The 22,487-nt window shown below is 42.8% G+C and overlaps 1 protein-coding gene and 1 long non-coding RNA gene across 3 annotated transcripts; both read left to right on the top strand.

Annotated features, from left to right (window-relative positions):
• Positions 1-603: 603 nt before the first annotated feature.
• Positions 604-17,181, top strand: NUCKS1 (nuclear casein kinase and cyclin dependent kinase substrate 1). Of its 2 annotated transcripts, none has more exons than XM_055727987.1 (8): positions 604-943; positions 9,038-9,087; positions 10,146-10,251; positions 12,292-12,347; positions 12,771-12,923; positions 13,172-13,324; positions 14,140-14,286; positions 14,978-17,181. In XM_055727987.1, the coding sequence occupies exons 1-8, from the start codon at positions 927-929 to the stop codon at positions 15,175-15,177; spliced, it is 882 nt and encodes a 293-aa protein (XP_055583962.1). In that variant the 5' UTR covers positions 604-926; the 3' UTR covers positions 15,178-17,181. The 2 variants fall into 2 exon arrangements, with proteins under 2 accessions (XP_055583962.1, XP_055583961.1); XM_055727986.1 differs by having other exon boundaries at positions 714-943; positions 14,137-14,286.
• LOC129737468 (uncharacterized) lies at positions 1,676-7,610 on the top strand. Its single transcript, XR_008735363.1, has 3 exons — positions 1,676-2,831; positions 4,641-4,732; positions 6,661-7,610. It is a non-coding gene; the product is annotated as an uncharacterized LOC129737468 (long non-coding RNA).
• Positions 17,182-22,487: the final 5,306 nt, after the last annotated feature.

Below are 22,487 nucleotides of genomic sequence, written 5' to 3'. Positions count from 1 at the left end.
GGCCCTGCAGGCCCGTCCCGAGGCCCCGGGGCTGCGCGGGCTGGCGCGGGGAGCGCGGCGGGCAGAGCAGCCGCCGGAGGGCACGGCCGGGGGAGCGGCGCTGCCGGGCGGGCCCGGGGGCGGTGCTGCGGGGCCCTCGACGCCCCCGGGGCCGCTGCGAGGCGGCGCGCCGCTTCCCCGCGTTTTCCCTCCAAAACCACGCCAGGCCCCTGCGCGGCGAATCTGCCGGCCGGGCCCCGAGCCCCCACCGCGCCCCGTGCGCCGCGGGGAAAATGCGGGGCGGGGGCGGGCTGCGGCAGCGCGGGCCCTGCGGGGCGGGACGGAGCGGCCTGGCGCGGGACGGCGGCCCGGGGGCACCGGGAGCCGGTGGCGAATCTGCCGGCAGCGGCGCAGCCCGCTCTGCCGCTCAGAGCAGCTTGAGCGTGTGGGGCGTCCTCGCCCCTCTCCCCTCCCCGCGGGGAGAGTGGGCAGGGTCTGCCCGCCGTGATGGTTCGAACTAGCCAATGGGGCGCGGCGATCCGCCCGCCGCGGCCAATGAGCGGGGGAGGAGGTGGTGCCAGCGGGGTAGGCTGCACCGCCCCCCGCTCGCATCCTCTCGGCGGTGCGAACGCGACCATTTTGCGGGGGGGATCGGCGAGCGGCGGCGACCGCGGCGGCGGTGGAGCGGTGACCGGGGGCGGGGGGGCCGCGCAGCCCTCGCAGAGGAGCGGGTGTCTCCCGCGGCGGGGCGCGGGCCGGCGGCGGCAGCGCCTGAGGGGGAAGAGGCGGCTCCGGAGGCGCGGCCTGAGGCGCTGGGCCCAGGGCTCCCGCTCGCTCCGGGGAGGGGACGGGCGACGCCGAGCCCGCACCAGGCGACCGTTTTTTTTTCCTCCTTCCCCTCAGCGCTGGGCGGCGTCCCCCGGGCCGGGCCCGAACCGCCGGGGAAAATGTCCAGGCCTGTCAGGTGAGTCCTTGGTGGAGCGCGGAGGCCCCGCTCCCGCCTCTCCTCCCACCCGCGGCGCCAGCGCTGCCTCCCTCCCTCCCTCCCTCCCTCCTCACGGGCCCGGCCCCCGGCGGCGGGCCGGCGGCGTAGGCCCTCCCGCCCCTGCAGGCCTCGCCGCAGGCCGTGCTCGGGGAAGGGGCAGCCCGTGGCGAAGCGGGCCGGGCCCCAGCGGGGCGGGGAGGCCGGTGCCCCCTCGGGGGAGGGCAGGCGTGCGGCGGGGCTCCCGCAGGGCGAGGGGCGGCTGCGTGGCCTGGGGTGGCGAGCGTGCGCGGCGGAGGGGGCAGGGAGGCTGCGCGGATGCAGCATGGGCCGCTCGCTCTTGTATTTCCCCTTTTTCCTCACAACTTTATATATATATATATATATATATATATTATTCTTTTTTTATTATTATTGCTGATTCGCTGGCCGGGCGGTGAGCGTGGCCCTGGGCTGGCCGGGGGTGCAGGCAGGCGGCGGCGCGTTTCGCTGCGCCCTTACGGGGGTGCGAGGGGGGTGCGAGGCGGAGGCCTCGATGGAGGCCGCGTCCCGCGTCCCACATTTTCTGACGGGAAGAGTGAACCTTAGTGACCCACTTCGTGCGGAGACAGGCGGTGTGCGCCAGCAGGCCTCTGTCGCAGCCCCCTGCACCCCCTTCCAGGGGAGAGGCGGGGGGGGGGGGGGGGAACCGGGGAGGGGGGGGGGCAGAGCGGACCGCGCTGGTTGGGGGAGGGAATGTGCCTGCAATACGCCGTGACCAGCGAGGGTCTGGAGGAGAGGGGCTGTGCATAGAAGTTAAACCACGTTTAGGGGAGGAGTTCGGAGGAGCCGCCCCCTCTGGTAGGAACAGCAGTGAACACACGCCCTTTCCCTCTCGCCCGGTAGCGTAACTGCTTCTCCCGGGTCGGTTTCCTCCCGGTGTTTCCCCCTCCCCACCCGAGAAGGCCTATTTTAGATCGTGGAGAGGAGGAAACCGAGGGCCGTTTAGCTAAACGGGCTGTCTTCTCCCCACCAGTGAAGGAGGTAGGTCGGGGTGTTTGTGTCTTTAGTTAAAACGGCGCTGAAGCATGGAGTTGCAGGGTAATCTTAACCGCGTTGCTGAATCGCGGTAACTTTGGAAACCTACGGTGTAGAGAACTTGCCATGTGTCTGAAAGTTTACTGGGGGGCAGGAATGTATTCTTCTTTACTTTTCTTTGGAAAGTACTCGGAGAGCGAACTTGTAGTTTAAGTTGTCTTTATAGAAAAGATAAGAGGTTTCATAAGGTCTTCATTGAATGCTCTGATTTTTTTTTCGTTCTCAAGATACTTTTAAGTAACTGGTTGTACTTGTGTTCCATGGAAGCCTGATCTGGGATGTGGATCCTAGGTATTTTGGATCTTTTGGAGTAATAAACACAAAATCAGTTGCAGCTGTAAAACTTGACAGGTGTACATTTATAGGTTATAGTCTTGATATTTAAGTAATATCTCTAATATGGTTATTAACCTCTAATATGAGGTTAAAAAATGGAAGCTAGGACTGCTTGCTAAGTAGGTGAGTTTGGCACAGTGATTTGTGAAACAATTGGGGGGTTTATAGCTCTTCCTTAGATCAATAGTGTATACCTGCATGCAGAGGTAAGGGCAGATTAAGCTTAAAGTTCCAGCCTTAGGGAATTGTTTCATGTCAAAAAGGTGGATTAATGGGACTGCTCTGAAGCATCTGTCTTTGGCCTTTTGCAAGGCAGGATGTTGGACTAGTGGTCTGATCTTGAATGACAGTGCCTGTGTTCTGAAATACAGTGGTGATGTGACTTTGCTGCTCAGGGTGACATTTCAGTGTACATTCTGCTGGTGATTTACTTGCCGGCACTGGGCTCTTGCTACAGGTAAGGGAAGTTTCGTATCTTTAGAAGTATAGCTTCTAAGGTTTCTGTATTAAATAACTTCATAAGCGACAGTTTCTAAAAAATAATAATTTCAAAATAAGATATATATATATATCTCCACAATCTGCACTGTTGTGAAAGATCTGACTTGTTTTACCCTCAGTTGACAGGCACTGGGCTACAGGAAATCAGGTGCCAAAGTCCAGCAGGCTGTTAGTAGCAGAAAACTTTTTGGCTTGTGTCAGGAATAGATCTAGCAATGCGCTATTTAGCTGTATTTAATAGCCTTTCAGGAGGAAAAAATGAAAACATTCAGTGGCTAATACATTATATTGCTCTACTGGGTAGTAACTGGAGAACTCTTCTAATGGATTTAAACCTAAAACTTTTTAAATTGTATTTTTTGTCCTGGTTATCTCAGCATATTGTTGGTAATACGGAAGTCTGGTGGAAGGTTCCTCATCAGAATAAGATTTGGTGTTGGAAAGGTTTTCCTTTATTCAGAGGTCTTTGAATTGATGTATTACGTCTGCTAGTCTAGTGCATATGTGCACACCTGAAACAATGAACTTAATAAAATCCATCATATATCCCCAGTTTCTACTCCAGTTCTTGGTGGAAGACTGCCTTAAGTCTGAGTCTGGTTGTTCAAGTCAGTTTCTTAAAATTGTTAAATAGTAGTGATAAAGTCCCAGTATTTACAGGCTTCATGTGTCTGGCACTTAGAGCCAAGTACTTTCTACACAATTAAAGTTCTCCTGCGTGGATAATGATGGTATCTGCACTATTGTTAGAAAACAGCAAGAAGTAAAAAGTAAGGGTACTTACAGTTACAGAGCCTCTGCATCTTGTGGCTAACTCTTCTGAAGTACTGCAAAGAACATTTGGAACTGGTGGCTACATTATTACAGCCCATCTATACTTGGATACAAATGAAGTAAAACATTCTGAGCCACTATTTTTGTATACAGCATCAATTAATATGCTTTAATTAAGAATTTTTACTTTAAATTTGATGGAGCTTGCTTCTGCTTTTCCTTGCTGGTCACTTTCACTTGCTGGTACTCCTCTCCTGCAGGCATTGCAAAATGAAACAGTGTGAGCAAGTATGGAAATCACAGGGTGGTTTTGTTTGTTCATTTTAAGATTAAAGCCAGTTAGAATTGATCTATCTCAGTGCTTCAAGGCTTTATGTACTTAATTTTGCTTTATTAGTAACTCTTGAATCCCAGACTTGCATTGGCACAATGGTGGAAGGGTGGTCCTTTGAAATTTTACTCGCAGGGAAAATATTTATCTATTAAATTTAACTTGTCTTGTTGCCAGTGTTGTACCTGGACAATGTAAAATACAAGTATTGTGATGCTAGAAAACTTCCATAGGGTAGCGGGAAAGCAACACTTCCTTGGGGACTGGCGTTTAACTTGAGTAATAATGTGTGGTAGTGTCCAGGGATAAGCTATAGGCGCTTTCCAGATAAGTAAAAAGATGTGATCCTTGCTCTGAAAGCTTCCAGTCTAAAGAGAAACAGAGAGCAAGGCAGAGGTACAAAAAAAAAAAATAAATCAAAATACCAGGAACAATACAGGTTGCAGAATTGATTTGTGTGTGTGTGTTTTTTTGGGTTTGTTTTCCCCCTCCTCCCTCACCCCCTGCTCTGCATCAGAACATTGCTGTATTTTAAAATCTTCTCAATTGTGGTTAGGTTCAAATGGAGGATGGGCACAAGACTGCTTAAACTGTTGCTGCATAAATAATTTAATTACTTTATGGAGTTTCAAGTCATGTGTATCCCTAAAAATTCTGCAGATACCATGAGCAGTGCCTAGTCTTACAGACGTTTGGAGTTACACCAAGTCCAGACCCAAACAATGACCTCTGTAATTGGGAACCTCTAGTCGGTGAGTCTTGTCTGAGTACAGTTGTGCCAATTTTTAAATAGACTAACACCATAGTGACGTGTTTTAGGTACATAACTGTCACTAGTTTTCGATGTTTCAACTCTCATGCGTAATTGTAAGTGAATGTTCATTTAAGGCCTAAATCTAGCACTGCATATTTTGTTCTGCACAACTTTGAAAATACCTCTAAGGAATATATCCTATCTATATCTATTTTTTCTTACCTATGTATAAAAAAGGCATCAAAGGGGTGCTTTTAATGACAAAACTTACTGATAATATGCTGACCTCAAAGTGGGACAACTTTATCAACCGGAATGAGAACCAGAAAGTGAAAATGACCACTCTTGTCTATGCCAGGCTCGCACTGAGCCTTTACAGTGATGAAGGGTCCATAACTTACTTCATAGATGCTTAGCTTGATGGTTATATTGGTTAAATGCTGTAGTTAAAATAATAATAATAATAATTATAAAAAATCTCAGTAACCATTTAATGTCATTCATTTTACTTGCCATGTTGAGTAAGTGTTGTGTAAGGTTGATACTTCTACTGATAACCATTTGACCTAAACACTCCTCTTCAGTGCACGATGAGATCAGTTACTAGCTTTTTGAAGACTCTTTCTAGCATTGCTTTTCAGAAGTACATGTATATTTTTTAAACACGGTCTCTACCTGTGGATTTTAATGCCTGTGGAAATATCTGGGGATCTAAGCATTCCCATTTTAAAAAAACAAAAGCTTTCTAACTGATTGTTAGTTTGTATTCTGACATGCTGACTTAAAGACTGAAGGTTTAGGGACCTCACTAGCTGAGGATGGGGTATCACTATGCAGTCCTGATTCGGTTGTATAGGCGTTAAGCAATCCTTTTACATCATTACATGCTTTTCGTCATTTCAAAATTTCAGTTTGGTAGGCTCCAAGTATGGCTTGTAGGAATTACTGTGCATTTCTGATTTCTTATTAAATTACTTGAGCATTGCTTTGCTAAGTAAATGCTTCTGATGTAACATGTTGATGACTTAATAGATGAGTTATTCTTTATTGCAGAAGGACTGACAGCTGTTATTAAAACTTAAGCTGTCGGGACTTCTCTATATACCTTTCCTCCCCCAGTCCCTTCTCACATGCACGCTTTAAATGTTAAGCTGAATTAACAAGTAAGTTACCTTAAAATTTCAGTGCCTGTTTTAAACCAGATTGAACAATATCCATCCCGGATGTCTACTGGACTGTCTTTATGCTCAGTCTAAATGAATTTAACAAATAGTTTTGTTTTTTATGGCTGGCTGCTTGCCTTAACATTTAGGTTTTGCTAGTGGCTAAGAGAGACTTTTCATTGACAAAACCAGCAACATTTTTTTTTCCTGGCTTTTAACTCCAGCAAACTTAACTCCTGTGTTTTTATCACCTTGGTGTGATGAAAGATGCAGTCTCTCTTTACAGATTCGTAGTTATTAAGCATTGCCCATCATTGCTGTTGACAGTTTTAAAGAAAAACCTAAGTTGATCTACATGGGGTGAAAGACAAGAGTGGAGTGAGGAGAACGGCAGATGCAAGAGCAGTTTGTTTCATGTTTCTGCCTCTGTGAGCTTCTCTGGTTCTGTTGGGAAGACTTGCAAGTTTCTATCTTTAGTAATACCAGTATAGCTATTCCTTCTTTCCTCCACCCTTCTCCTTGCCCTGCAAAACAAGATAAAGCAAGCCAAACAGCCTTCTCTCTTTTTTCTTCTGCCATAGTGTTGGTTTTGTTTGCTTGGGGTTTTTTAATACAAGTGTCACTGCTCCTGCTCATCAGGTAATGAGAGCCTTGCATGGTTTACTTTCTAGCTGAAAACACAGTGCTTAGGAAGAGGAAGGGTGTTTTCCATAGGGACAATGTATGTCTTTAATGTTTTACCGGACTCTTGTTACATTTTCAGTACCTGATCTAATACGGGTCTGACTGAAATGAGCAACATGAAGCTGTGTATGACCAACTTGCTACAATGTGGTAATACTGCAATTTCCACCTTGCTTGTTTGAGAAGTGATGTCAGAAACCATTGTTTTACAAAGCTGCTAGAACAAAATATCTGGCAGTTCTACTTCCCCCTCCCCCCCGCCTCCTTCTTTACGCTTTTAGATGAAAAAAACCTAATACCTGATCCTTACACTGAATCAGACATCTTACTTAGTAACTTTATGGTTCTTAACATGCTTACCAGAATAAATTCAGTCTTTTCGCATGTGAGATGGCTCAGGAGGCAATCTTCAGGAAGGCTGCCTGTTGGAATAGAAATTTGAGGCCCTGGATGGTATGCCATAACAAGCTTGCCAGTAGCTGTATTCCTAAATCAGTATTTTACCATATTCGGGCTGTGGGTGAGTGAGCAGTGCTCTCTGTAGCACATTGCTGTTGTACTTTGCTCCACTCACGCCTGCTCTGAAGCTTGGATGGTATTCAACCTGTAGAAATCTAATGACTGGTCTAGCCTTCCTTTTGTTTGCTTGTTTGTTTTGGGGGGTTTTGGTTTTTTGAGGGGTTGGTGGGGGTTTTTTGTTTTGTTTTTAAGAGGCTTGGCCTAGGGTTGGATGAAAAACAATTATATTCCTTCGTCTTTTGAAGGCTACTGCTGTAAGCCATGAACAGAAGTACTTGTACAGGAGGGCAGCTTATAATTGATTTCGAATGGATCGACAGCCAGAACAAAACGATGGCTTTTGGGGTGTCTTTCAGCTAAGGGGTCTTATCAGCAATGCATGATGTTAATCACAAATGCAGTTTGCTTATGGGAACAGAATGTGGAATTCAACAGTTGGTGCTCTGCGGTGCGGGACAGGGGAAGGGCTTTGTGGTTCCTGTGCTGGATGGAGCTTGTGTTGGCTTCTCTTTGCAGGTCCTGAAGGCTGTGATGCTGGGTAGGTCACTTAACCTACTGCTTGACTGACTTTTTTAGCTGTGGAGGTGAGATCACGTGCTGATTACTGCAGAATCAGATTAATCATTGGCTTTGGGTCAGAGGGATTGTAAAAAGTATGTGCGGAGGGGTGTCTGAATCTCTGGCGCCTTTTTCAGCTGTGCCACCTCCTCCTATTGCACGTCAGCTGTAAGAGGTGGATGTTTGGAGTCTGAGGCATTACCAGCTAGAACTCGAGTATCATTCAGTTGCGTAGCTCTCTTGGTTCCCTTGAGTAGCTGTATTACAGGGCAGTTATGTCTTGTCAGTAAAGTAGGTGGGACAGGTGCTGAGAAAACAGCCAACGATTACTGACATCTCAGTTTTTAGGTTTCAGAAGTTAGAGAAATGGTTCTAATTTTGTTGGCAAGTGAGGTATTGGTTTCAGTAATAGCTGCTTGTGTAGTTAACTAATTTTGTCCAGAATTGACCATCACATTTTCACTGTTAATGATAGATACCTTGTTGCCTGTGCTAGTTTCAGTTTGGTTAGGGAGCAGAGAAGGTGCTGATGAGGTAAAGAAAGTATTGGTCTGTGCTTATTCACTAGCCAAAAATGCAAGTTGGGTGCAATTCCTATCTTCTTTCCTTGCTGAGCCTAGTGATAATTAAGCATTGTAACAGCTCTCTTACATCTTGTTAGGGCATCAGTGTAACTAATTGAGAAAGCTCCTAGAAGTCCCCAGTGAAAACTTAAAATACTTTAGAAACAGGGATCACATGGGAAAACAGAAATCTCGAGGAGAAGGTAAGAGAGCAGGCATGATTATATTGAGCTGTGAGAAGCAGAAATTAAAAAAAGAGCAGTTCAGACATGTTTATCTAATTAATGATAAGACTGTGTACTTGTTTTATACCTAGAATCCTAGTCTTAAATATCATAGATTGAGACAGGGAGTTAGGGGGAGCTGTGGCTTAAACTTCAGGCTGATGTGTTCTTTAAATGTGTCTTTAATCTTGGGGTAAAGACATCGCTTTAAAATAGTGTTTTCACTGGTATAGTGGTATACGATGATACATGTATATTTTTAATAATGAAATAACTGCATAGCATAGGTTAAGATGGCTCTTCCTGGCTGCAGTCACGAGCCATAAGAGAGTGCTTCTTACCAGAAGGCACTTTCAAATTCAGAGAATATTCTAATACCTCCTTAGGAAAATGCTAGAATATACTGTGTGTACTAATTACTGACTTCAAAGGTATAGTTGGCTTATTTGTAAGAGTTTTCATGGGATGTTTTTGGGCTACATATCCTGCACTGGAAGAAGGATATGGCACTTTCTTGTAACTTGAAGAAACCTTTTTGTATCTCTGAGATTATTAATTGCTAATTATTGTATTCCCCCCGGCTTTTTAACAGGAACAGGAAGGTGGTCGATTACTCCCAGTTTCAGGAATCAGATGATGCTGGTAAATGACTTTTTTCTCAACAATATAATATTCTTGGGCTAGAGCAGTTCATTTATTGCTTCACATGTTAGTTGTTTTGCTTCTAGTTACATCTTTAACTTAAATTCTAAGGAGTTTCTGCTCTTCACAGCCTGAACTGTTAATAAGTATTTGAAAATATAATGATGCTCATATGTTTTGTATTAAACAAACAATGGTGATAGAAATCTTATTATTTAATGCTTGTATTGTTGTAGTGCCTTGAGGCTGTTGGCAGCAACTGTCTTCTTCCTTGGTCTATGTTATGTTCTGTGGCAGAATCTCCCTGATGCCACTTTTTTTCTACAGTAAAACACGTTTTCAATTTATTTTAGTGGACTCTACTTACTAATCCCATAATGTCAGGCATTTTTGTGAATTGCATCTAAAAAAATATGTTTATGTTCTGTGTGAATTAACAAAGTTTTCTGGAAACCATATGGAATATGTTTTGTGGTTTTAGAAAATAGACATACCGCTACTGTTTGCAAAATGAGGTTGCACTGATCAATAATGGAAAACAATTACATGTAGTTCTTAATTGCAGTCCTGTTACTTATATCGTATAAGGTGTTGTGTAATAGTTGTAAAAAGTTACTTTGTAAGCTACTATATAATGATGTACTTTTTCCTATCGTAGGATAGTAAATAGTTTTTGCTGTTACAAGCATGTAGAAATATGTATGGATATTAACTTTTAATAGGTTTACAAAATAACTCTGTTCGTGACTAGCTGTAAAATGAGCTACTCTGTCCTTTTGTGAGGCTTTTTATATGTTTCCTAATACTCCTGTGTCAGACTTGATTGTACGCAGCATTTTTATTGTGCTGTTGGCAGAAGAAAAGGTAAATCACTAGTTTAAGACAGGACTTTGCTTCTATAAAGTTTTGTTTGAAGCTTTGTGGTCTGTTTTTTTTTTTTTTTTTGAAGGGCTTCTTTTTGATGTGCATGAAATGGTCAGTTTAAGTTATAGCTGAGGAAGTCAGTTTGCTGGGAACTAGGAGTTTGATTCAAAACCATTTTGTACTGTCCCGTCCAGATGAAGATTATGGAAGAGATTCAGGCCCCCCATCCAAGAAAATCCGTTCGTCTCCCCGGGAGGCTAAAAATAAGAGGCGATCTGGGAAGAATTCTCAGGAGGACAGGTAAAAGAAGCACTTAATCTGTTACGAACGTATCTCCAAACCTTGTTCTTTATGTGGGGAGCAGTATCTTCTAAGAGGAACGATTGTAAGTGGAATTCAAGGCCTGCAGCGTAAGAAGATACAGAGCTCTCAATCACAGAGCTTGCATAACCAGCTTGGACATTGAGGTGGTTCTTTCTTATCTGAGTAGACACAGAAATAATGTGTAAAGTACTTGTTATTAGCACTTTGTCATTAAAACAGTTTCCCAGAGCTAGATAGGTGGAATAGGAAGGAGTATGATCCAAGTTACAAAAATTGGCAGCTGGCATGGTTATCCAGGTAAGTTAGCAGCAAGATGCATTTCATTTTCCATCGTTTTTTCAGTATGCTCAGAGCATTCCTGTGGTTAAAGATTAAATGGGATGGTACAGTGGCAGTTAGGAGTAGTTAGGCTATTTGTTAGTTTTGTGGTTCTTTTATTTCTGGGTTTGTCTAATTCATCAGCAAAGTAACTGGCTTTGATAACTGAGTAGCTCCAGCAGTGGGAAAGGGCTCTTTTCTAAGTGATGCCCTACGGAATAGTGAAAGTCTTTCCTGTAGAGTGAAGGTATTTTCCTTTTTACAATAATTATGGTCAGCAAATGGTTGCTATAAGACTATTAAGCCAATTAACTGCTTTCATGACAGACATCAGCTTCAGGGATGGAGGTTCTGCCAGCTAGTTCTTGCACTATAAGCCCAAGGTGTCTCTTTATTCTGTTGCACTGTTTGCTGGGATGTACCTAACTTATTGGCAGGTATGCTTCAGAGGCTTCCCTGTTGTGCTCCTTTTCTATAAATTGAAAGCTGAATGTAGGCATGGGAATATTTGCACGGACCACTTGCTATTGTGAACTGGGAGGGAGAGACTGTATTCACCATGGTAAATGCCTGTAACACCTGAAATCAAAGATTTAATGGGTGTGACATATAAAGAAATTGGGCTAGGCAGCTCCCAAAGCAACTAAATAGTTGACCTTGATGTCCTATTAGCTTTGAGGATTTTTAAGTATGTAAGAACATTTCTATGTGTATTACAAACGTTGCAGAGGGCTGGCATGTAAAATGCACTCATACATTTCAGTGACTGAAACACACAGTTGTCTGTATGAGACTGAAAACAGATGGGCCTGAGGGGCTGTAATGTGGCCAGTTATCTAAACTGAGTTCTTGAGAAACGTTGTGTGTCGGCTCCAACTGCCAAATTTGAAAGTAGCAGAGATTTGATCTATTGTATTTCTTGACCTTGGCAAACTCAGCAGTTCAGCTGTTCCCGAAGCACATGTTGTACATCAGTGGCCCTCGAGAGACTATTCACCATTTCTGTTTAAAACACTTGTTTACTCTCTGATTGGAGTGCATGTTCTTACATGCTGGAAGGAGAACCCTCTTTGGACAGTGGTAGTGAGTAATGATAGAGGTTTGGATAAAAACAGAACATTAGTACCTGCTTGATAGGGACACCCTCTGATGAGGGTTGAAACCGCTAGAAGGGAGCGGTGAAGCTCCATCAGAGCAGATCATCCGAGAGATTGTACACCAAATATGTGCTAGTGAAGTGCTGCACAGCAATGTACACAGAATGAAGGAGTCGGGGAAAACAATGACATAAAGACAAGTGATGGCTATAAATCTATTCAGAATTTATTCCATTTATGGACTCAGCCATGCATTAGCATGTAAAACTTCAGAATTTGAATGGAAAATGGAAGACATCTGGATTATTGGTAGGTTTCAGAGTGAAGTGCATGGTTCAGCTCAACCTTATTATTTCCTGGTTGGTTTACTTGACTCCGTGTAAGTTTGTATGTGATTCAGAGTTTGAATATTATCTTTCCAACCATGATAACTACATGTACAGCTGAGTAATTCTGAAGTATAACGTGGTAATGTCTAGAAAAAGTGCATATTCCCAGTCTAGAGATCAGTTTGCTTTCTGAAAATTGATATTTTTCATACAGCACTGACTGAAATCAAAGTTAAAACAGCAGTCAGACCCTGTCTTCCTCTCATTTTCAGTGAGGATTCAGAAGAAAAAGATGTGAAGACTAAGAAAGATGATTCACACTCGGCAGGTAACTAACTACATTGTACAGATAGTGTATCTTCAAAATGAAGACCAGTTTGTAAGAGTTACTGGTGTAGGATTTGACATAGGAAAGAAAATACTCAGAGTAGAGAAGCATGCACTTTTCTAATACACTTATCTTAAACTGGGTGCTGCCTTTACTGCTCTTACTTCCAGCCCTGATTTGGGATAACATTTTTTTGTGTGTAATATGATGCTGCTATAGTTTGTCTTCACAGATACATATAAACATATATACATGTTAATCTCTTCCCTGTATGGGGTAACATATTTTTTTTTGGTGCAATATGATGCTGCTATAAAGCTTATCTTCACAGGTAGATAGTTGTATGTTAATCTCTTCCCTGTAGTTCTTGTCCGTATTTCAGAATGATAGAAGAAACTTCATATTTGTACCTTTTCCTTCCAGATGAAGATTTTGGCAGTGAAGATGACGACTTAGGAGCAGATGATGGCAAAGCTGACAGTGACTATGAGAGCTCTCAAAAAAGCAAAAAAGGAAAAAAGGCTAAACCAGAGAAGAATAAGAGAGCAGCCTCCAAATCCAGGAAAAGGCCTGCAGGTAAAAAAAAAAGAAGTCGTTGCTAGTACGTGCAGTGGAAGATATTGCACATGATTATTGTTGGGTGACTACAGAAATGTGCTTATTGGGTTTAATGTGACCATGTTCTCCTAGTAGCTCAGTTACTCAGCGAGTGTCTTGATTAACTTTCTTGTGAATAACTCGACCTTTGTCTTGCCCACATGCTACCTCAAGACAAGTAGTTTGTATTCTGTATCTCCATTATCACTTGGTGACTTTTGCTGCAGAGGACAGTGAGGACGAGAAAGAAGACCATAAAAACGTGCGTCAGCAACGACAGGCAGCATCCAAAGCAGCTTCTAAACAACGAGAGATGCTTATGGATGATGTGGGTAGTGAGGAGGAAGAACAAGAGGATGATGAGGCACAATTCCAGGAGAGTGAGTAAATGCGACTGATTTTAACTTTTTACAATGTGACATGGGTATAGTACCACACATGAGCTTATGGGTCTGGCCAGACAGCAGAAGGAGCAGTTTGCTTTTTGACAGCAACAGTGAAGACCTAAGTTGTCCTTTTCAGTAACTTCCTTATTACTGTGTATCTTTCCAACAGATCGAACTTGGGTTTTTCATGTGTAGAATTCTTGTTTGAAGTTTCCAGCAAAGATGTATGTGTGTCTCTATAAGCAGCCCTAAAGGATTATTGTAAAGTTTGTCATGCTTTTTGCTGCTGCTTGCTATCCCATTGGTTTTTGAGGCATTGGTGCTACTTTCAGATGATGCAAAAGTACTTTATCCTTGATTGATCGAAGTAGGACCTTCTGTTTCACAAGAAGAGATGGGTTCAGCTAGTAATGAACCGCAGTAAGTTCCTGAAGTTCTGAGTGCAAACGTGATTTCAGAATGGAGTAACGGTATCATTGAAAAGATCACGTAACTTCTCCCTGTCAAGAGATTCTCTTTATTTTGAGATGGGTTACGTATTAAGATGGAGCATATTTTGAGGACCTCAAAACGCTTTACTGTTTGTAACTGCTACACTAGTGCTTTATCCCTACCAGTGTAAAATCTTCTGCTATGTCAAATTTCTTTAGCACAGTAGAAGCAGATAGGTGGAATCGCATAAGGTTGGCGAGTCCTGGTTTCCTGTCTCTGCAGTTTAACTTGCAGATCTCTCAACTGTATCTTCTCTTCCCTTTCTTCCCCCCCCCCCCCCCCCCCCCCAAACTTAAATTTCTCTGTGCTTTCAGCAGATTCAGGAAGCGATGAAGACTTCCTCATGGAAGATGATGATGATAGTGACTATGGCAGTTCAAAAAAGAAAAACAAAAAGGTCTCCAAGAAATCCAAACCTGAGAGGAAAGAAAAGAAAATGCCGAAGCCCAGGCTAAAGGCCACAGGTGAGTCTATGCAAAGAAAGTTACATGGTTTGCTTTAGGGGTTAGTATTTTTTTTTTTCTCCTACAGAAGACTCGATAGAAATCTAGGGGTCGGTAGGCATTCACATGTAATGGTGAAGGGCTGATTCATGTATCGTCGTGATTCATGCCACGATTTAAGGCAGCACTATGAAATAATAAGGTGGCTTTAATTCTTAAATAAGAAATTGAGTTGGTATCTATGTCTCGTTGGCAAAAATTGCCTAGATTGCAAAACTTTCCCTATTGAGATGCTGCAGTCTTGAATTTCTGTGTATCGTAGCCAAATAATACAGTTTGTGGACTTTGATGTTTTCAGGGTGGAGGAAGGTGCAGAAATCTGAACCAAAGGAAAATTTGATTTCTGCAGGAAGTCTATAATCATAATAGCAACGTATGTACTGGTTTGACAGGAGGCTAGTTACATTCATTTATGATGTCATATCCAGTAATTTGTTAGGACTTGCAATTAAGTAGCTTTTAAATCTTGTTAGTTAACTTTTCAGTTCAGCTTTACTAATATGCAGTGCCAAACCCACTGTGTGTGGGGTATGGACAAAACAAAATGAAAGCTGCTACCAAAGTGTCTTGTAAATCCTGTTTATATAAAGTCATGTGATGTTTTAGTCTTTGTTGCTGATCATAACTTTTATAAGCTTTTTCTTTTTTTCAGTGACCCCCAGTCCAGTGAAAGGCAAAGGGAAGGCAGGCCGCCCCACAGCTTCCAAGGCAACAAAAGAAAAGACCCCATCCCCCAAAGAAGAGGATGAAGAGCCTGAAAGTCCCCCAGAAAAGAAAAAATCAGCCAGCCCTCCACCAGAGAAGTCAGGGGATGAGGGATCTGAAGATGAAGCACCCTCTGGTGAAGATTAAATGGCAGTTGAGGAAATCTTTGTTTAAAAAAAAAAAAAGAAAAAAAAGAAAAAGGAAAAGAAAACATACTTAGGGGTAGAACACGGTTTTGGCTGTGGCTTGACTCATGGGCTTTGAATGCTGTCTTTACTTTCAGCTGTTTAATACAGTGTATCCTTTTTTTAATAAGAGGAAACCCTTATACAGTAATATTTTGAAGTCAATGTTCTCTGTTGGCCATTCCGTTCTCCCTCCCCCACCAAATCTGAAAGCCATTTGAGACAAATTAACAGACCATTTAAATATATATTTTTTTCAAGGGATACTGCAGTTGTGAAGCAATAAGGTTTGAGACTGATACGTGGAAACCATACTTACAAATCGTTAAGTAGAATAGATTTCCCAGTGCTGGTAAGAGTTCCTTAAAACTATTCTGTATTTGATTATGTGAAAAAAATGAACCTATGCTTTAACAGACTTCTGTTGATACAAGTTCACTCTCAGAAAAAATGTAGTTGATACGAATTCCAGTTGAGGAAGAGGAAACATGGGGAGGAAACCTGTGTTTCTTGGATTCAGGCACGTTTTTCATGGAAAGCAATCAAGAGACTTGTAGATGGTCCACTGTCTTTTATTTAGAAAAGACCCTCCAATTAGGATGCGAGATCTTTTGTCTTTACTGGATAGAATACTGTTCTGCTTTAGGCAAATTGCAGCTCATCCTGTACAACTCAGATACACAACCTACAAGCTTCTCACATCCATTAACCCTATTTTATTTCTTCCAAGGTTGACTGTAGATGGTCAGAATAGGGAAGAGAAATCAAAAACAATTTTTAAAACTCTGGTTTCCATTTGATATTATGGAAGATGTCCCAAGGAAAAAAAAAAAAAATCAATGGGTAGCATCAAACTAAATTCTTTAGCTTTTGGGGCGAGGGATGTCCTTTTATAAATGTGAAGCAAAGGATTCCTGTAATGCTCTGGTCAGTCTCGGATCCCATGAGTCACGCTTAAGTGTTTCTCTTCTCTCCCTCCATCTGTCCTCAGAAAGGCTATGTAGTCATACCTCTCAGCCTCTCCAGCTACAGTGTTGGACAGCAGACTTCCATCGATAGTGATCATCGCCACGATACCACTTCCATTTCTTCATCCTTCCATCCTACAGCGTGGGAGGCTTTTGCTCCCCCATCGACATGTCTGCTTCTGACTGTTGGTCATCATTCTGCTCCCTAAGCCTGAGAAGTGCTGAATAGGGACAGTATTAAAGGATGAAGCTGGGAGGAAGGGGAGTTTGGAAGCAGTGTAGCAGGGCTATCATTTTATTAAAAAAAGCAGGATGTCTCTTGAAATGCAAGACACTTGAGATGTGTGTGGTGGCATTTTAATGTGTTTTTATGAAAGCAGCCATATCCTTTTTTTTTAACTTCAATTAAACTTCACAAGCCTTGGTTATCAAACCCTAATATGGAGGTTGCTGCCATGTTTGTTGGTGGAAATACTGAAAACTGGACCTGCCGTTTTTCTTTTTTTTTTTTTTTTTTTTCTTAAACCCTTTGTGCTTTCTGTATGTTGCTCACAGTTATCTTATAGCTGACAAGCTTTGCATCTTTTTTTTTTTTTTTTTTTTTTTTGTCACAGAACTACACATTTTGTAACCAGCCTCTTGAAGGTAACATAAGGCAGCTAATTAGTTGGATTTCTGGTGCACATACTACCAGATTTTTAATCCTCTTTGGATTTTAGAGAGCTTTTAGGTGTGATACACTAATATGACCAGAGGAAGGACACTTGGCTGAATGGCGTAGGGAGCCTGAAGATGTTGAGCACAGTGTGGAACCTAAAATGTGGAACGGAATATTAATATAACAGCCGAGTGATTGTCTTGTGTGATTCATAGCCATGAATTTTATTGAGGCTGGTAAATTACTTTACCTTGGCTTATAATAAGTTCTCTAACATTCTTTACTATAATGAAACTACTGTTGCCGTTACAATAAAGATGATCGGTGTTTCCATTGTAAATCTTTTTTTTTTTTTTAAAGTGGTTTAATTTTGCAGAACAGCTTAAGGCTGGAGTCAAGTGTCAGTCTTGGAAAAAGAAACCAATGTAATCCCCTCTCCTCTCCCACACCTCTTCTCACCTTCCAGATTTCTGGGAGAGCAGAGTCTCTTGCATTCCCTCCACTCCTAGTCCAGTGCTTCTTAGGTAATATGGGAAAATAAATGGCCGAATTTTAGAAAAAACATTTGCATTAAATTTGGGGATAGCATACACTTTTGTGAATGTCTGGTCCACACAGTTCCCCTTCAGTCCAGATTGTGTTTCAAGCTATTGTCTGTTGGGTTCTTACGTTTTTTTTGGTATCACAAGTACAAGGATTACTTAAACATAGAATACCTCTAGCTGATCTGGTCAGACAGCTGTTTCTTTACCCGCTAGACGAGATTTTTTTCCTGAAGAGTGTATTTTGTAAGTTCCACTTAAAATATATTCTTTGGGTTTTTTCTAACACAGTTAACTAAAGTTAAGGCTGTGAAAAGTATGTTTCTGTTGTTCTCAGTTCAGGTTTTGGACTGAATTATTTTATGCCTGGCAATTTTGGCCCTTTATCTTACAGAACTGTTCTGCTTTCTCATACGTTCATCTCTCATGGCTGTTACAGGCTGCATGATACTTATCTTTGAGTTTGTCACAACCCAAACACTATGTAAATCCTGTACTGCTACTGGGATTTTGTAACTTTTTCTGTATCTTACTGTTTTGCTGATTTGTGCAAACACTAAGCCCTAACAGTCTCTTGGTTACTCTGTTAGAAATACAGCAGTTTACATTTTTACAGATAGAAGAAAAGTGTGAAGGTTAGTACTTTTTTTTCTTCAGTATGCAACATTTTTCAGTAGCAGCAGACTTAATACTTTTAAATGTCCTTTTTAATTAATTTGTATTGAGCATTCTGATTTCTTGAAGGAGAGCTGTAAAAATGCCTTTCTTTAGGAGTGTGAATAGTTCTTCACGAAGCAGAAAGTTTCATTCACAGAAGAAAATGACTTTGAAAAGATTGTCTTCTGTTTTACAGCTGTAGTTTTGGAGCCTTTGCAGAGAGGTGAATGAATTTATTCCAAAGTTCAGTTAATCTAGTGCCCTGCCCTGGTCTTACTCTTAAAACGGTAGTTCGTAACTAAGGTCCATTATATGTCCTTTCCTACATTCTGTTTCCAAATCCACACCACCACGTTCAGTTTTGCAGTTATGTGCCAGTAGTGTTGCGTTTAACTGGCCACAAGGCTTGGTCAGTAAAAATTCGCAATTCCAGTTGGAATTTCGTAGTAAAGATTATTTGCTTCGGTTTCTGTTTGATCAGCATGGGAATGCCAAACATGCCAAGCTACATGGGTTTCAGAATGGATTGTGGGTGAGAGCAAGACATAGAAATGGGGCAACCAAGAAGCTTTTAATTATGTTGTTTTAACTTCATCAAAGCAGAAGCGTGTGTGGGGAGAGAAGCAGCACACCTTGGGTGACTTCTGCTGGGGAACCTCACCAGTGCTGGGTAATGGTTCTGAGTGTGCTCAGCTGCTGTGCCACCGCACCACTGCATCCGCAGGTGATGGACAGCCAGGGTAGTGGCAGAAGATGCGCTGCATATTCCTTTTTTTCTTTTTTCTTTTTTTCTTTCCCTCTGGTGATGGTCACAAAGGTACAATAGACACTGAGGCACCCAGGTTAAGGAGGGAGGGAAGTAAACTGTAACATGCTGGAAGCTTTTGAGCTGTAGAAACTGGTGCTTTGCTTTATGTAATTTGTTTGTGAAGTGTTTATTTTTATAACAGATCATGTTGTTGAACACATGGTTCTTAAAAACTACAAACTGATCCATGAGTTTAATATTTGAGAAGTGGACGTTCATCTGTTGGGGGAGGCAGGATATGGAAATGTAAGCAGATGGATATTTAAAGAGACACTGTCACAAAATAGTTGCTGGCATATAGGATATGTTAGTTTGGGGGGGGGTGTCACATCTGTATGTGGAAATTATATATTCTCTACATATATGAACAAATAGAAAATATTCCCTGAACCTTGAAAAGTTTTCCTACAGTTTTGGGAGGTTTAAATACAAGTTCTGCTAATGAAACTAGGAAGCAAGACTAACAATTATGTTCTTACTGTCCGTGATGACTCTTTTTAAGTACTATGAGGATTATCAGAGCTCTGAAAGATGACAGTGTCCTTCCTTGACCTCCCCAAATCAAGTGTATCCTCGTGTTAGACTTCCCACTTCAGTAGATGACTGGCATTTGAATGTCTCTTCATTGAACTCTTTATATTAAAAACAAACCACCAATATTTCTTAGTCAAGTTCTCACCATGTGCTGACTCTGTGTATCAACCACTATTGGAAACGACTCTCTAGACTGCCTGCCCCTTCAGCCGCGGTGAATCGAGTGGGTCCATCGGTCTGAGCATGCTCAGTGTGACTGCAAACACCATTGTGCATATGCTTTGTATATTGGGGCGAGGGTTTTTTATATATATATTTTGGGAGGGGTAGTGGGTGGGATGGAGAAATACTCAATCAGCTTAAGCCAGAATAATGTGTGTAAAAGCCCCTGAAGTATTTTGTGTGTGAGTGCGCGGGTGTGAGTGCGCGCATGGGAGTGTCTGACATCTTATTCCCTTTGTGTTCTGAAGATTTGTGAGTTTTACTTTTTTTTTTTTTTCCTGCAGAAGCAATTGTTACAAAAAAAAAATTGTAAATAAGAGCTACATAATTTTTGTTTAACCATGAACATCATGTCACAGCAAACCCTGAATATTCACTTTGAAAGTAGAGGAGGATACTCCAGGTAGGGCCTTGGGCCTTTGGCTGTCGGCAAGGCATCGTTATATGGTATGCAATGAATATTTGTCTTGAGTATTTGCAATCCCCCGTTGAGCTTTACTAAAAATCAGGCTCTTTGCAGTTCCCCTCCCCATCCCTTTTGATTTTTATTTTTTTTTAATCTCAAGAGCAGACAGAAAAAGGGGCAGCTGCAAACAGTGTTCAGTGCTGCTGGCCTGCGGTCGGGGGGGTGTGCAGACACGCTGTCATCACTGGGCCCAACAGGGTTGGTGACTCTTGCGATACCTTGACAATACTGAGATCTACCGCATGGTACTAGGAGTTAAGTCTGAATGTAACATTAATGCTTTATTTAAAATAAAAACAACACTTTTTTTTTTTTTTTTTTTTTAAGGGGTTGAAGTGAACATGACTGTTGACCATGTTCGTGAATTTATAGATGCAACATTCATTGGTAGAATTGTGTGATGGTCTTTTGTGCTACTTAATTTTACATATTCCAGTCTCTGTATGTACCTGCAAAGAAAGAAAAAAAAATAACAAAACCCTGCTTTGCTTTTATTGAAAGGGTTCCCAGGACTGCATACCTGCTCCTGAGCTCTGTTTTAAGTATGTGTATCCTTCGCTTGTATTTTGTATTAAAAAAAAACACAAGGAAAAAGAACCCTTTATTGTTCAGCATGTTGGAATTGTGTCCCCTCTTTTATTTTTCTCCTTTTTGGAATATATTAAGCAACTCATTCTTCTGTATCTTTTATTTTCTTTTGTAAACTTTTTGGTTTTGTTTAAAAATGGCTTTATAAAAGGGCTTTTATAACCCATAAACATGGCTTGTGTAATTTTTCTGATATCGGAAGGTATTACTTTTTGTTACGTGGATATTGGTGAGATGTAGAAACGTGTTCATCTTCCATAAGGTCCGATAGTTTGGGGATTAATTCCTTTGCAGACCTTGTGCTTTCTCTGGGGAGGGTAGGTCAGATTCTGGACAGAACAATTGGGCAAACGTGACCTTCCCGTGAGCTGAGGGGAAGACGGAGAATTAAGTGCTAGTGGCTGTAAAGAACTTGCTCCTTGTTTTCACAGGCTGCTCCACCCCAGAGCTGCAAGTTGAGGTTTTCAGGTTCAAATCCAGTTACTAAAAGCGATGACGAGGGGAGAGGGAAAGCCTTTCACCTGTCACGCTTGCCTCCGTGAGCATGCCCCCAGCAATCAATAGCCTTTTGATTTTGCTATTTGTGGCCCCAGCAATGACAATAACTACACAGCCTGTTCTTTGGAGGTGTCAAACCGGAGAGGACAACCGTGTTGGCCAGGAGCGTGTGCCGAGTCATCAGTAGCTGGTTGTCGTTCCCCAGGCAGATGAACCGACCAGGGTCCAGGTCGCTTTCCCCACCTGTCCCGCACGCTGTAGTGGTGTGTAACGAGTTGGTGCTTTTTAAGAAATCCATTAGAGCCGATTTAATCTTAATTTCCTGCAGAATCTTCGTTGTAACGCCCAACGGCAAGCTGGGCAGCGCCTGGAGGAGTTGGCTCTTTTGTGGGGTTCTGCGGTGGGCCAGCAGGGGGCGCTCCGCCCGCGCCGCCACTGGCGCGACATGTCGTGCATCCCGTGGTGACATTGTGTGTCACTCGCGTGTGTCTGTCTTTAAAACCTGGAGTTGTGGTTCTACAGGGTGAACACCTGAAAGCGTTTGTTTCTCATAGGGTTCAGGCTGAAGCTGCTGCTGGGCTCCTAAGGGAGCTGGCTGTGCTAAGGGGGCGACACGCACTCGCGACCTCGCTGGGTGAGTCGTTTGTGTCTCCTCCTTGGCCCAGTTCAGCAGCACGTTCAACCATAACAAACCAGTTTGGTGCCTGATACAGCTGGACAAGAGACCAGATTGCAGTTGCCCCCAGTGGCAGCACAGACTGGTTTGTGTATTGTTTTCAGCGGTTGTTTGGGCAGTTTTGTGAAATGCTGCCTCTTGCCCGACACAAAACCCTCCCTGACAGCCATAAGCTGGTGCCTGGCTGCAGATTCTCTCCCTCTTCTGTTTATTTTATTCCACAGCATGGTAAAATAAGACTACGTAACAGAGGCGTGTGTGGTGGTGGATGCTGCTAATGATGCTCCAGGCTTCTGGGATGGAGCGTTTAATAATGCAGCTTATGGCATTCCTCCCTCCTTTCTTTAAACGTGCCAGCCAATTAACCTTGACAGGTATTTCTACCTCACTGCTATGGTATCTGCAGTTATATGCTGCAGCCTTGACGTGGATTCTTTATCTGGAGCAGCTGTAGGGTTACCTGCAGGTACTGCTGTGCTACTTCAGTTTTAGGATTAATTAGCAGTTATAGGTGTGGCGCTTCTATTGTCTCCAGAAGTAAACACCACTTACTTACTCAAAGAAATGGTGCAATACTAGGATCTGTGAACTCTTTTTCAAGAGCTGTTCTTCTTCTCTGCTGCCACTAGGCTTTGACCATCCTGTCAGTATACCC

The sequence above is a fragment of the Falco cherrug genome, chromosome 16 (genome assembly GCF_023634085.1).
Source record: "Falco cherrug isolate bFalChe1 chromosome 16, bFalChe1.pri, whole genome shotgun sequence".
Lineage (NCBI taxonomy): Eukaryota > Metazoa > Chordata > Aves > Falconiformes > Falconidae > Falco > Falco cherrug.
The sequence above is the reverse complement of the archived record's forward strand: the minus strand, read 5'-3'. Positions and strand labels throughout refer to the sequence as shown.